Source organism: Trichechus manatus, unplaced genomic scaffold, assembly GCF_000243295.1.
Source record: "Trichechus manatus latirostris isolate Lorelei unplaced genomic scaffold, TriManLat1.0 scaffold00078, whole genome shotgun sequence".
NCBI lineage: Eukaryota > Metazoa > Chordata > Mammalia > Sirenia > Trichechidae > Trichechus > Trichechus manatus.
The window spans coordinates 1,144,207-1,160,134 of NW_004444014.1; the positions used below are offsets into that span (position 1 = coordinate 1,144,207).

The 15,928-nt window shown below is 36.4% G+C and overlaps 1 protein-coding gene across 4 annotated transcripts in view; it reads right to left on the reverse strand.

Annotated features, from left to right (window-relative positions):
• ARK2N (arkadia (RNF111) N-terminal like PKA signaling regulator 2N) overlaps positions 1–15,928 on the reverse strand; it is a 119,956-nt gene that overhangs the window by 43,910 nt on the left and 60,118 nt on the right. For 3 of the 4 annotated variants that reach the window (XM_004380886.2, XM_023735379.1, XM_023735380.1), the window contains exon 2: positions 14,726–15,506. In XM_004380886.2, the coding sequence (XP_004380943.1) occupies positions 14,726–15,440 (715 nt within the window). In that variant the 5' untranslated portion in view covers positions 15,441–15,506. Of the gene's footprint in view, positions 1–14,725; positions 15,796–15,928 lie in introns of those variants that run through there. The other variant, XM_004380885.2, reaches the window with a different exon arrangement.

Here is a 15,928-nt window from a genome sequence, read left to right on the forward strand (position 1 = left end):
TTGGACTGGGGGTCCCTGTGCTGAGAAGTTCCTTGACCAGGGAAGACTGATGACAAGAACCCTCCCCCAAAGCCGACAGAGAGAGAAAACCTTCCCCTGGAGCTGACACCCAGAATTCGGACTTCTAGCCTCCTAGACTGTGAGAGAATAAATTTATCTTTATTAAAGCCATTCACTTATGGTATCTCTGTTATTTCTGTTATAGCAGCACTAGGTAACTAAGACAGAATTTGGTACCCAGAGATTGGGGTGCTGTTCTAACAGATACCTAAAATGTGGAAGTTTTGAAACTGTGAATGGGTAGATGCTGGAAGAGTTTTAAAGCATCTAGTAGTGAAAGCCTAGATTGCCTTGAAGAGATTGTTGGTGGAATTATGGATGTCAAAGACAATTCTGTTGAGGTCTCAGAAGGACGTGGGGAGAGATGTTACACCAGAGACGGCATAGATGGCTAGAAGCAGCAGCAGAGAACCAGCAGCAGCAGAACCAGGAGACCAGTGCAAGATGGCGCTGGAGCCGACCCATGGAGCAAGAGAGCTGAGTGCCTTTAGCAGGGGCCTTCCTGGCAGAGTAGGGTGCCTGTGGGTACTTATCAGTGAATCTAAGCTTGTTGACCCATGGAGCAAGAGAGCTGAGTGCCTTCTGGCTGAAGTTTACCGGTGGAGTGGGGTGCCTCCAGGCACTTATCAGTGGAGCTACAGAACTTTTGGAACACTTGCCCCAGCAGGGCAGATGCAGGAGATGAGGCCTGACAGGCCAAGAGGCCAAGGAACCAGGAAGCAGAAACTGAAGAGACAAGGAACACAGGAAGCAGAGCTGCCTCAGTCTCAAACTGTGGAGTCATCACTCAGATGAACTAGGAGAACGGGGCCGCTCAAAGCCGAGGGAACGGAGCTGTCATTCCAGTGGGCCAGGAAGGCAGAGCTGAAGCCCAGGGCTGACAGGCTTCCATGCAGAATCTAGAGAGCGGCCAATACCTAGAGTCTAAAGGTCAGAGCCATTGTGTAAAGGTTTCGGAGAACAGAGGATTACTTTCAAGCCTTGAGGGCTAATGTAATGTGTTCTGCTGGCTTGCTTGGTGCCTTTTATTCCTTCTTTCCTTCCAATTTCTCCCATTTGTAATGGAAACGTCTGCCCTTGTGCCTGTCCCACCACTGTACTTTGGAAGCAGATAGCTTGTATTCTAGATTTCACAGATGAAGAGAAATACTTGGATTTTGGACTTGAAGTTGATTTAAGACTTTTGCTATGATATGACACGGTGAACGTGTTTTACATGTGGTAAGGATGTGAACTTTGAGGGGCCAAAGGGTGGAATGTTATAGATTGAACCGTGTCCCGCAAAAATTTGTATGTAAACTTGGCTAGGCTATGATTCCCAGTACTGTGTGATTGTCCACCATTTTGTCATTTGATGTGATTTTCCTATGTGCTTGTAAATCCTACCTCTATAATGTTAATGAGGTGGGATTACTGGCAGTTATGATAACGAGGCAGGACTCAATCTACAAGATTAGGTTATGTCTTAAATCAATCTCTTGAGATACAAAAGAGAGAAGCAAGCAGAGACATGGGGATCTCATACCACCAAGAAAGTAGAGCCAGGAGTGTACGTCCTTTGGACTAGAGGTTCCTGCACTGAGAAGCTCCTTGAACAGAAAGACTGATGACAAGGACCTTCCCCCAGTGCCGAAAGAGAGAGAAAGCCTTCCCCTGGCGCTAGCACCCTGAATCTGGCCTTACACCCTCATAGGCTTTGAGAGAATAAATTTCCCTTTGTTAAAGAGATCCACTTGTGGTACTTCTGTTATAGCAGAACTAGATGACTAAGACAGGGGAGGTTAACGGTGATGGAAAAGTTGCACTGATTAAGGGTAGGGTTGCACAGCCAAATACGGTAATTGTTATCAATAAGTTGTACACCTATAAAAAGTTGTACTGGCAAAAGCTGTGTGATAGATATATTTACAACAATGACAAAAAAAAAAAAAAGAATAGCTGCTGAGGCTGATTATATACAACCAAACAGCTCATGGGATTTGGTTCCTTGGTTTGGAGGTATAGGGTCATGGTTTCATGGGACATCCCAGTTAACTGGCCTAGTAACGTGTTTAGTGCTTCTGTTCTATCTCGTAGATCATTGCATAGTGCCTGGGATCTTGAAAGGTTGTAAGCAGCCATCCAAGGCACAACAATTGGTCTCTATTCACTTGTAGCAACAGAGAAGGAGAGTCAGGAATAGGAGGAGAAAATGGAATATGTGGCTAACTGCCTCCATAAACAACTGCTTCGTTTGCCATGAGATCAGAATAACTGGATGGTATTCAGCTACCATTACTGAACATTTTGATCAAAGATTCTAGAGAAGAATCCTAATCAAAAGGGGGAAAATACAGAACAGAATTTCAAATTCTCATGGACTCTAGACTTTCTGGAGCCATGGAGGGTAGATGAACCCCTGAAAACTACTGCCCTGAGAGACTCTTTAAAACTTAAACCAAAAATATCCCCTGAAGTCATCTTAAAACTGAACAACAGTTTAGCTTAACTAGTTAAAAGAAGGTCTGCCTTGAACATTATACTTTTCTAAGAACTATCTCTATGGGATCAAATTGACAACAGTAACTCGACAGATAGGAAAATTAGGGGTCAGTGAATTTGTGTTAGTGAGGGATGAACAACTCAGAAAAAGGAGGGTGAGAATGGTTACACAACTCAAAGAATGTAATCAATGTCACTAATTTGCAAATGTAGCAACTGTTGAATTGGTGTATGTTTTGCTGTGCATATTCACAACAACAACAAAAGAAATAAAATTTAGAAAATAAACAAACAAAAACACCCCATGGCTCCAATGCACAGCCAGGATTGAGAAACTACTGGGGTAAATGATTTGATCAAAAAACCGTTCGGCATTCTGGATTCTCAGACTGATAACCAGTTGGGAATTTATGACTTTGAGGGCAATCAGTGTTGAGACACAGTTTTAATTTAGAATTCAGATTTCTGGGATCCATGGAGTTGGGGTAACCCATCCAGGCCATTGCCCTGAGATCTTCTTCTGAACCTTGAGCCTTGAGAAAACTGGTTTCCTAAAGTCACCTTTGGGTCAAACAATAGCCTAGTAAGTAGCTTAGTAAAGATTGTTTCGACTTAGGCATTATGCTCTTTTGCAGAATTATCTATGTGCAGTCAGTATTGAGAAACAGAAACTCCAGGGGCGAACTGGAAGCTGTGTTTTAGGGTAAAGAGTTAATATGAAAACACTGTTCTAGCCCCACTTCCATGGCAATGCCAACAAGATGGGGTATAAGAATCTACGGATGTTGTCTCATCTTTGGAACATTTCTGACTCCCTAGTTGAAATGTTACCCATTTTGCAAATCGTGTCTTCAATAACACAGGGTCGCTACAAGTCGAAATCAAGTCCTCTACGGCAATGGGTTTTATATTAAATAAACTTCATTTTCTAAAAATAAACAATTTTTAAACTATTTTCCCACTCGAATCACCTTTACTAGGTTTATATGTGATTTTTTTCTTACATATACTTAGAAAGCAATGAATGGTTATTATATGAATGACCTGAATTCATTAGACTTCTTGTAGACTACTGCATAGTTATGTGTCTAGGAACCTGTCAATGTAACATTAATAAAATTCAGAATTAATTAATTTCAGAACTCTGAAGCTGGGAATGCATGTGCACACACATACACATACAATTTCCTGAGACTAGGCTCATTCCTCTGACTTGATAATAGAGCAAAAAAAATAGGTAAGCTTTTCTCTTGGAGCCCCAAAATGATAAAATCCTTTATTCTAGACTTCTAAATTTAAAAAAAACTTTATGCAAAATACTAAATCTTAAAATTTTAATTTCATTGTGTTATGTTCTAAATTAAAATTTTACTTAAGCTTTTAAAGTTGCACTTTATTTTAATAGTGCATATAAAGTATGCGTCATGATTAAGAGAATTATTATTGTCTCATAAGTGGCTCAAAGAACCAGATCACTCTGATCTGCTAGTTACAGCCTCTTAAGATGATTAGGTATCTAATGTTCCAGAAGTAGTTTTAGAACACTGAACTAGTAAAAACTAGGCAGAAAGCAGTCTGTAGATAGAATATCAGAGAACACATTCACTCTTAGCGAAGGATAATGCCCCTTTTAGATGCCAAATACTACAAGAAAATATCAACATATTTAATAGCCAGTAACAGAGTTCTGACTGAATTTGTTCCCTAACATCTCTCAAGTTTTCTACAATGCACAGAAAAAAAATTTAAATAAAGTAACTTTCTTTTAAGTTTGTAGCTTAGTCTTTTAATGCTCTCGATCCCATGAAAACAAGCTACTAAATGATAAGATTCTGATAGATCTGACACAGGCAAATCCCATATGCACATATTAAAGAGATGGAGTAGTCCAGATATGGGATTTTATTCTTAAATAAAAAGCATTTCAACGATGTCTGCATTAATGTTGTAGGTTGAAACATGTTTCTTGGCAGCCTTAGCGCTACCAAAAGAAAAAAAAAAATCCAAAGAGGATACATTCCTTATCCTTCTTAAGATTCTAAGAAAATCAAGGGAAATTAAGGAAAGACCACTAGGCACTCATACAATACAATACTATTAAAAATGCCACCACGTAATCCAAAAGTAATTCCCATTTATTAGTATCAGTACTTGTAATCTTAGGAATACATAATATGCTTCAGTGAAAGAGGAGTCAAAGTAGCCATAAAAAAATATTAAAACTACTTCAAATACCTAATACGTTTTAAATATCCACAATACAAAAAAATTATTTGAAAGATGATTTTAAATTATGCAATCATTTTTCTGTATGTTATTTTAAAGCACAACTCACATAAAAATCTATTGTTTTTCAGAACAATACTCCTTAAGACAGCAACACATTTTTTCAAAGTGCTGTGCAAAACTGAAAATCAGGATAAGAATTTTTTTGTCTATATATTTCTGCTACAAAATTATTCTTAAGATTAAAGTCTCCAAACCACAGAAATTCAAACTTTGCTTTAGAATAAATCTTAATACTTTGGTGTATGTTCTATGAATTAAATCAATGTATTCTGGTGGTTCTTTTCTTTCTACCAAAACCTCTCTTTTCATATCTTTATCAAAGATTTTGTAGAAAAGGCTTCTCAACATTATTCATGTTTAACACTTTTCAAATATTCAAAATGTTATTTATACCTTAAATATCAATTACCGAAGCCTATGCCTGATAATTCCATTAAAATTTATTTTTTTCTTAAAGGCAAAGAAAAAAAATCCACAGATTTATTGCCCAATGATCCAATAACAACAAAAACTAGAATACATCTAGTCAGTACAATACTAGCAATCATTTGTCTATATGTTATTCTTAAAAGACAAACTCATGTCTTTTATTTTAAAAATAAAAAGTATTTTGGGGCATGCTTAATATATCAAATATCAAATCATGAAATAAAAAAGAAACTTGTTTAGTGCTTGAAGTAGTTCATACATGCACAGAAAAATAATCACATTAACATGCTGAAATTAAATTAATATTTTTTAAGTCTAAAGTTCATGTTTAGTAAAATCCATAATCCCAGGAAGAAGCTGAAGACAGCGCAAACTTCCCTGAAAACATTTCAACTTCAAGTAAAGATAGCAGATTAGTTAAAATCCTGTCATCGAAATCCAAAACCAATATGCTCTTCTTACTGACGTAAAACTTAAATTTAAAAAAAATACTGAAGTAGCTTACATATGTTGCATTATCTTCAGCAAAAAATCCATCAGTTATAAAAAACTCATATACTTTATGGTGGAAACTCATACTAAAGTTATATAAGGGCTTAACGTGTTAAGAAATACAATGACATTGTTTGATGTTCAAACCTTACCACTATTTGTCAAATATTAAGTTCAGGAAACTGATGGTCATTACACAATAAAAGAGACTAGCAGTCTTTTTCATCAATTCATACATATATTGTTAAATGAGAACGGAACACATTAACAAGCCTTCCTCAAAGTTAACTCCCAATTCACATACATTGAGTCCTGAAAATAAAGAACCAGATCAGTTATTTTTCAGTTCAAAACTAGAAAAGGAAAAAAGAAATTGTCTCAGTCTATTACAGTTAATTTACAAGTTATAAATATTTGAGTATAGAATTGAGTAGAAAAAGTGGGGACAATTTTTCTGAGTAAAATTACTGACAAATATTGAAATAAGTTAAAGATCTTGACGGTTTATATATGAAACTTCAAATACACCACCCATCCTTCCTCTTACAAAACACAACTGGATTTTTTCCAAAGTTGCAACTTCATCAAATATTAAAATAAGCATCACTCTTCATATTGGTAAGTTACTAGGTTATAAATTTGAAGGGAAATACTAAGTTTTTTTTAATGTAAATCCAGTAGAAAGTGCAGTAAAAATAAGTTAGTGTTAAACACGAAGTTATATATTCCTATCAAAGATTTTCATCCTAATTTAGCTACTTCTCACAATATTCCCACCAAATCTGAAAAAATAAAATACCAGTATTCCCCAATCCTAGGCCGAACATAAAAACATCATGTTGCAAGAATTCCAATCCTGTGATATTTTCTTCCCTTTGACACACTGCATGGGATCTTCAACATGCCAGAGGGCTATTTATAGTAAAACCTGCAAAAGCCAAAGCTGTGTAAGGCGGAAACCTGTCAGAGAAGGAAAACTCAAATATTTTCCACTAAAATAAGCGACAGAAAAGTAGTAAGACTGAACCCTGTCAAAGGTGGAAAACTTGCAAGACCCAGAAAAACAAGGCAGTCCCGTCAAGTTCCGTCTCTCACAGGTTTCACTAGTTCAGGGATTAAAAACAACATTCAAATTGGTATTACATTAGTTAACAAGCTTAGTTACTATAATTCACAAACCCATTCAATACGTACCCATGAGAGACCATTTCATCTGTACCCTCAAGAGGTATCCTTTACATAAGGGTACCAGACAGTTCCACTGGATGACGTCTGCCAGGGTATCTTATCAGGTATTGAGCTTTAACTTACAGCTCAAGAGAAAAATTCGGCTATGTAACATTGAAAATTACTATTTTTCTCATGTATGAAACAAAACTCCTACTTAATCTGCTTTCCCTATAGTATCCTGCATAGAAGGTAAGAGTAAATATTTGCTCAAAAAATCAATGCATTCTTCCTGCATAAAATGCTATTCCATATTATAATTCATTAAAGACTAGTAACAAATTAGCTGATTAAATGCCATATGGAAGAATGATACAAATATATTCATGCAGTACATTCATTCCTGATCTTCAGAGTGGGGTTAATTATGTGAGCCCCCAAACTGGAATCAGAAGGGAATCAACAGTTTTTCGAGAATAAATGCTAAAAGATTCTGAAGGGATTAACTATCTATTTGGGTTCACTAATATTCCTACTTTATATATATTTTATATTTTTGTTATTAAAAAAGCATAAAGATGAGGATCACTCCTATTATCGTATAATTATGGTTCTATGTTCCAACAGTACATAACAAAAACTCAAGCTAAAATTTACCAAACTCTGCTGCTTTTTGAATACCTAATTTTTTTAAAAAAACTGTTTACTATTGTAGTTTTTAAATCATCATCAAAAGAAACTTACACTGGGCAAAAGCATATTCTTTCTTACACAATCCAAAAAAAACAGAGCTGTTAACACATTAATTTTGTGATAGATTCAAAGGTTGCTCTGTGACATTCCCATTTTCGGCAAAGTTAGCTGGAAAACTGTTATTCACAAATCTTTGGGAATTTTAATGTACTGTCAACATGTCAACAAGTCACATGAGAACTGAAGGGCTGGAGTGGCAGTACTTGGGAATCAGGCATCTGCATGTAAGCACTTGACCGGGTGGTGGGGAAAATTTCTTTGGCCAACTACTTGCATTTTAGGTTCCCTGGGTTCTAGAAGCTGCTTGTTCTCTTTGCCAGTATCAAGGTGAGTTAGTTTTTCCACCACACGCAGGAAGTTCTCTTCTGTCTGCCTCTGCATCTCAGAAAAACAGCTCATGGCCTCTTCTAGGACACTGCCTATGCAGTTCCTATCACACACAGCACCCCTGTCAAGTAATCCTGGAATTTCCCTGGGCGCTCTTTCAGATCCCCCAGCACGACTGAAGCCAGTTTTAAAGACACTGAGGCCATCTGATAAAATATCATTAACTCAGAAAACTGTATTTTTATTAAGACATGCTTATTCAGGAAAATGGCATAAACATTGCCAAAAACAGCCAGAAAGGTACAGCATTGGTAAGCAGTCTTTCAGTTCATTAACCAAAATTACAAGAAAAATAATGAAATAACTAACATAACACTGTCATTTTTCATAGCTTCAAAATACCTGCCTGGGAGCATGTATGCTGTTATTGTACAGATGACTTAATCTGTAATCACTCTGCTGAACATTAAGAACTACCTGGGATGGTTTAACAAATACCAGAACCCAGGCCCCTCCTGCAAGAATGATGCCTACAGTGGCTCCAAGGCGTCTCCTTGTTTTGTTTTCAAAGTTTGGGGGGTGAGGGGGTGGCCGATGGTTAATGTGCCGCCTTAGCTGACAACCACCATATCCTTGAGTACTTTAATTACTTTGACTTGGAAATGTTACCGCCTCAAAAATACTCTTGATTACTCAGTCTAAAATAGTTTTTCTACCCCATTCCTAGTCAATCTTGATCTCTTACATCCTACTTTATTGTTATTCATATATCGTTCCTACCTGATAGCATATGATGAATTCATTACTATCTGTCTCCTCAAAGAAGGCTAAGTCCCATGAGGGCAGGGACTTTTCATTCACTGCTGTGTTCCCAATGACACATAGTAGGTATTCAAATGTTCGCTGAATAAATGACTGATAGAATCAATCAATCCTGGACTTATACCATCTACTCACATCAAGAAGTCTTATGAAGAACAGTCCTATGAAATGCTCTATTCTATTTATTCCAGTGCATTTCTGAAAACATGGTTTGCTTTATCACATAGTGGCTTAGTATGAAGACAGAAGAAAAATTTCCCAGGTCTCAGTATCAAGAATAGCAGTGTTTCTCCTAAACAATGAGAAATGTCTAATCAGTCCTATCACTTCTTTTCAATGCCTAAGCAGCTATAGGACAAATTTGTATCTCAATTCTCCCTAGCAAAAAGAATTTTTAAAACCATTGTTACCAACCTTCCCTCTGACTTCGTCTTATTCCTTTTTCCCTGATTACTCCATCCCGGATGATTTCTTAACTTTAAAAAAAAAAAAAAAAAAAAGTCTTGTTGATTTGTAAACTTCCTAAAAGAAATTCTTGGGATAAGGGATAAAATAGATAAATTCAGTTATTCATAGTTTAAGGGACACACCTTTTCCCAAAGTGAAATATATCTCATGTATGTAAAAACAGGCTAAATGGAATTCAAGGAGCATCAAACTGTCTTTAAGCAGTTTATCCCCATTATAAGTGCTGGGTACACTCAAGCGTTAGACAGGAAATCAGATTGGTATTTTGATTGATCTGCTTCAGATTCTGTTGTTGATTCTTTCTCAGCCAATACTGAAAAATGGTTATTTTAAAGCTGAATTCAGAAAATAGTATGAGAACACTTAAGCTGGGGGGAGTGAGGTAAGAAGCAGCCTCATAAAGATGATTACCAGTAATAAACACATAAGCAAGATGTTTTGAGGCCTTAAAATAGTGGTCATATTTGCACCTTGAATATACATACATCTTTTTGTTAACACTAAGATATACCCTATTTTGAGAAAAAGACACATCAAAAACAAAGCCTATGCTTTTGCATATACAAAGTAGTTAAGATAGGCACTCACTTTAGGAAATAAATTAGAAAAAAGGGGGCAAAAATACTACCTTGGTGCTTTAATACTAGGGATTGCCAAAGGATACTCTCCAGCTTGAATATCTAAGGTAACATTATCCAGACATTATAAAACATATAAAAACCATATTTAAACAACGCATACTTTTAAAATAATCACTTAAATGGGGTATAAAAGAAAAAAGTACTTATGCCTGTTAATACAGAATTGTGTCCCGTGGTTTATAACTAGTAAAATCTCGAAAAACTAAATTCCACTGTTTAGAACTTGATGCCTATTAGCATGCTTTGCATTTATAAAACTGAAAATAAATGCAGTTCTCAACTGACCCCTCCAAGTCTCAGTGCTTTGCTACCAATGTATTTAGCAAGTCTAATCAGCAGCCAAAATACAGCCTATTACAAAAGGCTTAAAATGGGCACGTGGAACTTTCAGCCACTGAGAAAGCCCATCATACTCAATCTAGCAAAAATGTCAACCACTGTGCTTCATGGGATTCCCTATGTGGTTTTGGGGTGTTTTATCATGAGTCCCCACTGCTTAAATTAATATTAAAAATTTCTAAGTAATTAAATCTTTAGAAAGGTAAAGGACTCTCACAAATCAATAGGAAAAACAAATATGCCAGCAGGAAAATGTGCAAAGAACATGAAGGGACTTTTTACAAAAAATGAAAACATATAAATGGCCAAACATGATTTTTCAACTTCACTAATGATCAAAGAATGCAAATTAACACTAAGATACAATTCTTCCATCAAGTCAGCCAAAATTCTTTTAAAAAATAAATACTCAATGGCAAGAATGTAATGCAATGAACACTCCAAGTTCCTGGATGAAATAAACATATTTTTAAAATGCAGTTTTTGTCAGTGTCAACAGCCTTACACATTCATACCCTAACTCATAATAGCAAAAACTAAAAACTACCCAAAGGATCGATATTAGGGAAGCTATTTTGTAGTTAGCTAAATTATTCAGAATCTATACATTTGTGGGAAAAAACTGAGCATTTTGGTTCAAATGTTCAAAATGCGATGTTAAGAGGGAAAGGGTAAAATAAACAGTATGCGTAATACAACATTTTGTTGTATATAATGGAAGGCAACATATTCAAATGTAAAAAAAAAAGCAGGACTATGGGTGATTTTAATCTTCTACTTCACATTTTCCTATTTTCCAAAATTTCTACAAAGGATTTACTACTTAAAAACAGCTTCTTTTATTTTTCAATTTCCAAGCAAGAGTTAACTGATCAAGCATAATAGCCTCTACCTCAGAAAAACTGCGAGGTAAGGAAACAACCTGTCGGATGCATTTCAGTGCAAAAATATGCCTGGTGAGTAATCGATGAAAGATCCTAGCATTACTGGGTCTGAGCTGGTCTGGTCTGACCACATGGGTTGAGAATTCAGGTGATCCTAGACAGCTGTTTTCAACAGCCTCCCTGACATTCTCCAAAACAGACCAATCAGATCTTCTAAATACAAACCAGCCAAGACAACTGACCTTGCCTATCAAGGGAGGTATTACTTTTGAAACCTCAGCCTGAGTAGGCCTTTAAATGGTGGGCTTTCTAAAACCACACAAATGCAGGCCATTATAGCCAAGACAAGATGAAGCTGTCCTGAGGTATATTTTTGAATATTTCTGAAAAACAACAATTACTGGAAAAACTTCTCCCCTCTGCCCAGGTACACTGGTACACCTAAGTTAGTCTGTTCAGAGAATTAATTTATTTAATTAAGTCTGATGTCAATTATTCATAGTAACTAAAAGCAAAATCCCTCCAAGAGCAGAGTTTACAGATCTAGTCTCAACCAAAAGCGATTTTACAGAGAAACCGGCCCCCCATGAGAAGTAAGGCTCTAATCATAAAACTTCAGTGAAATAGCACAAAAAGATAATTTCTAAAGATAAATCATACAGTTGATAAAAGCCTTCAATAATCAAGATAACCACCACATAATATTTTACATTAACATTCACTACAGAATTCTCTATTTTTGCTCATCTCTAAGTCCCCTAAATGAAAGAACTGCTAGAATTATGCTGATACTTCCAAACAGATTCTTAAAACACCAATATATTTTCAAAAACTTCAAGTGGAGAGAATAACTAGCACTGATACTAAGCTGCCTATCCGTAACTGCTAACTAAAGAGAAAAAATATTTATCTTCATAAACATCTGTCACCCAGATATCAAACTCAATCAAGCATGACCATGCACTGTAAGTCTGTATCATTAATTATTTGCACTCTTTAAAGGAAAATGCATTAAGTTTAAATTATTTGATATAAGAGAAACTTTAATTCCTTCAACTATTAAGTTGCTGCCAAACAAAAACTTGTAAGTTAAGCATTTTCTGAATTACTAAATTTACATTACTAAATCAAGTTGTACCTTGATGCAAGTGCACAGCAAGAATCTCAGTTTTTACTTTTCCTCTTGGTTTCCATCCTGCGTAAACAGCTGGATTAGAATTTGACACCCAAGAGATTCTCTGTTAGCACATCTGCTGAAGTGCTACCCTAATGTCCATGTTGTTGCACTCAAGTCCGTTCATAATTTATCTTATCTTTACAATTTATACAACTTTTCAACAACTGCCATTGCTGTAAGTTTGAGTGTGTCTCCCTCCCCAAAGTTATAATGTGACTCAGCAAACTGAGGTATACATAATTTTTAAATTAAAAATGCACAATTCATATTTTTTTCAGAGATAACAATACGGACAGACAGTTTGTTTGCACTGACCAATAATAAAGACCCATGTGATCCTGGGTCTGGTAGTTAAGAAAGCATGGCTAAGACCTGAAATGGACTTACTAATATTTAAATTCTAGGTTGTTCCATCGTCACTGCTTTATGTAATTCCAGGAAGGACCCCATTCATATCTTGTCTTATGTGAATGGCACCTCCTGAAACTGTGCAGTGCACAGCCTAGGCAACCACATACAGTGGCCCTGCACCTTACCTACCATTTGATTCTCCATGATTACCTTAGGAAAGTCTACATATTTTCAAAAGCTTACTAAATTTCTATTGTGAACAACAGAAACTAAATTGAAGATTCAGATGATTTACTTTGATGTTTTGATTAGTGTACAATTCAGAAGTGAAAAGAAACAGACCATTGGTGTTTTGCAAGTTTTAAACAATGGTCAAGGTTTCAGTTAGTGAAGAGGTTAATAAAATATGAACAAAGCACACATAACCTATGTAACCCAAACAGGGAGAGCGTTCATGAAGTCTTATCTCATGCCACCTCTACAGTAGGGTTCCATCTTCAAAGAGAATCTTATTAACCCACCTTCTTCTCCCTTTCTTTAAAAAGAAAACGTATTGTGATGGTTATGTAAACACCTGCTTAGTAAGTGTAAGTAAGCACTGAATCAGAGATCCATCACTGTCTTGATTAAAAGATTAGAACAGGACATAACAATGTATGAACAATTTTACAGATGTTAATAAGGCTTTCTTTAAAATATTATTAAATGTAAAACTGAAATATACCTAGAACCTGCCTAAGAACAACCCCAAAGTCTGCTTCTCTCATGCAGCTGATGAGCTTCATTTAAATCCTCTTCCTAGTAATTTTAATACAAGGACATATCAAAGGTGAGCTACACCAAAGAAATTCAAAAGATAGTAAGCAGTAAAAAGCATTTCTAAAGACTATTAAAAAAGCATATTTAATACACTATATGGATGACTCTTTTATTATAAGTTGAACACCTATAAAGTGCTTTACAACCAATCATTCTTATTACTAAGCTTATATAAGTTTTTTTATCTATAAGTTTAATTAACCAATATGATTTTTCTCGAAGTATTCTTTGTATATCAGCAATATGCTGCCTTCACATGTAGAAACAGAAATCTTTCAGAAAACTAGGAAGAAAAAAGATAGTTACCCATAAAACTTTGGAAAACCAAAACTTCCCCCTCCTTAATGTAGCAATAAACAATGCTGACAAGCTATTAAATTCCACAGTTTACAGAATGTTACCAATCATATTATGAATTTCTTCAATAATAAGAATTCAGCACTTAAGAACTGTTCAGACTTCACCTTTCCACTAGGAAATCTTAAGACTGCCTTTGTAGTACATAGTACCAGACCTGGTAATACAGTGGACGCAGATACTTCTAACATTTAATAAACTACAGACTGTTATACCAATGAGAGCTGGAACCAGCAGATTTCTAACAAAATTTGTATAGCTTGGGGGTGGATTAAGAGTAAAATTTTGCAAAAACATTCCTTTCAATGCAAGTGACAACACAGCATAGAAAAATGTGCAACAAGGATAACTAGCTTATCATGCACTGAATTAGAAAAATAAAACACAAAGTACTGTTGTAGGAGGAACAGAGTTATTAGAAAATTTTAACGAAAGACAGAACATGTTATTTCTGACACCGTAAGCTTGAGTGCAGTGGCTATATAATAAAGGAATGTGCCTATTCCTGAGAACATACTTAGTAATAACGCAGAACATTGAGTATTAAATCTAAGCAGAGCTAAAAAGGCAATGATGGGAGTTTAAGTAATGTGTTACAGAGAATGAATTGTGAGAAATTCCATTACTTAAAAATAATCCTGTCCCTATCATTAACCATCTAGGTATTTTTTGCTGATGTGCTAAAGTGCACTGGAAACCTCAGAATAGGTTTTTTAAATTGGTCATGTCTTGTTAGCAGACTGCAGTCTTCAAATTTACACAGAGCTGCAGGTCTCCTGGATTTTCTCAAGTGTCACTCATCTAACTGAGCCTGACAGCTGAGAAATGCCATCAGGTGCTGTACAGTCAGTTTAAAAAACATCCTCTACCTGGTATCTCTGCAGTGATTGTCTTGCTGCTCCCTGAAACCTCTTCATCATCATCCGACGAGCTCGTGCTCGAGTCACAAGTCAGGTCACTATCACTGGTACTACTGTCCTGCAGCAGGTTGTATTTCTTCCGTGCAGCAGCCTCTCGTTTCTGCCTCAGTAGCCTGATTCTTTCCTTGTGCTTTTGGCTCCGATGACCTTTAACCTTGGCGACTCGGCCATTCTGTTTATCACTGGATTGCCGGTTCTTCTTGGCAGCCATAGTGGATGTTTCACTTTCAGATCGGGACCGCCTGGACTTGCGTCCAACTGTGGCACCAGACACTCCAGAAGGGTCTCCTTCTACTGCTGTTTCTGCCTGGGAGGGTTCATTCTCTTCTGCAGAAGATAATGTATCTGAATCAGCAAGGTGACCACTAGAGGAAGGGGAAAGCATGCAGTGGTTAGAGGAGTCACTCTCATAAACTCGGCCAGTTGTCGGTTTGTCACTCTCTGTGGACGCTAACTGAGACTCAGAAGAGTCCCTTCTCAGTTCCATCAATAAGCAAGGCATTGAAGAAAGAACTGTAGAATCTGCAACACCGTCTTTCTGAACTTGAGGTTCCAGTTCTACAGATCCATCTTCCTCCTTGGCTGTCTCTTGTACAGATGTTTTTGGTGGGACTTCAGACTCAATGAGTTCTTCGACTTTTCCCACTGCCTCCTCCATCTTCATTTCAGAAGTGAGTTAAATCATGGAGCAGAGTCTAGGAAACTATTAAAGATGCAACAGGAAACCAACCTGTACAAAAACACACAAAATCAATAAACAGAAATGGCAGATTATTTAATCAACACAACATGCCTATCTTCCTCAGTAGGCTGGCAAAAGCTACCATTATACAAGCCTTTAAAATATATGTATCTGTTAACTGCTTGATCATCAGTCAAATTCAAAAGACTTAGTATTACTACCATTAAAATCCTAGCATATATAGCTACTAAAAATGACATAACATGAATCACTGACCTACTAAGGTCCCCAAAAACCAAAAAAATCAATCCTGTTGCCATCCAGTCGATTCCAACTGCTAGGTGGTACAAATAGTTTACGCTCAACTGCTAACCTAAAGGCTGGCAGTTCAAACCCACCCAGGGGTACTGCTGAAAAGGCCTGGCAATCTGCTTCTGTAAAAATTACAGCCAAGAAAACCCTAAAGATCA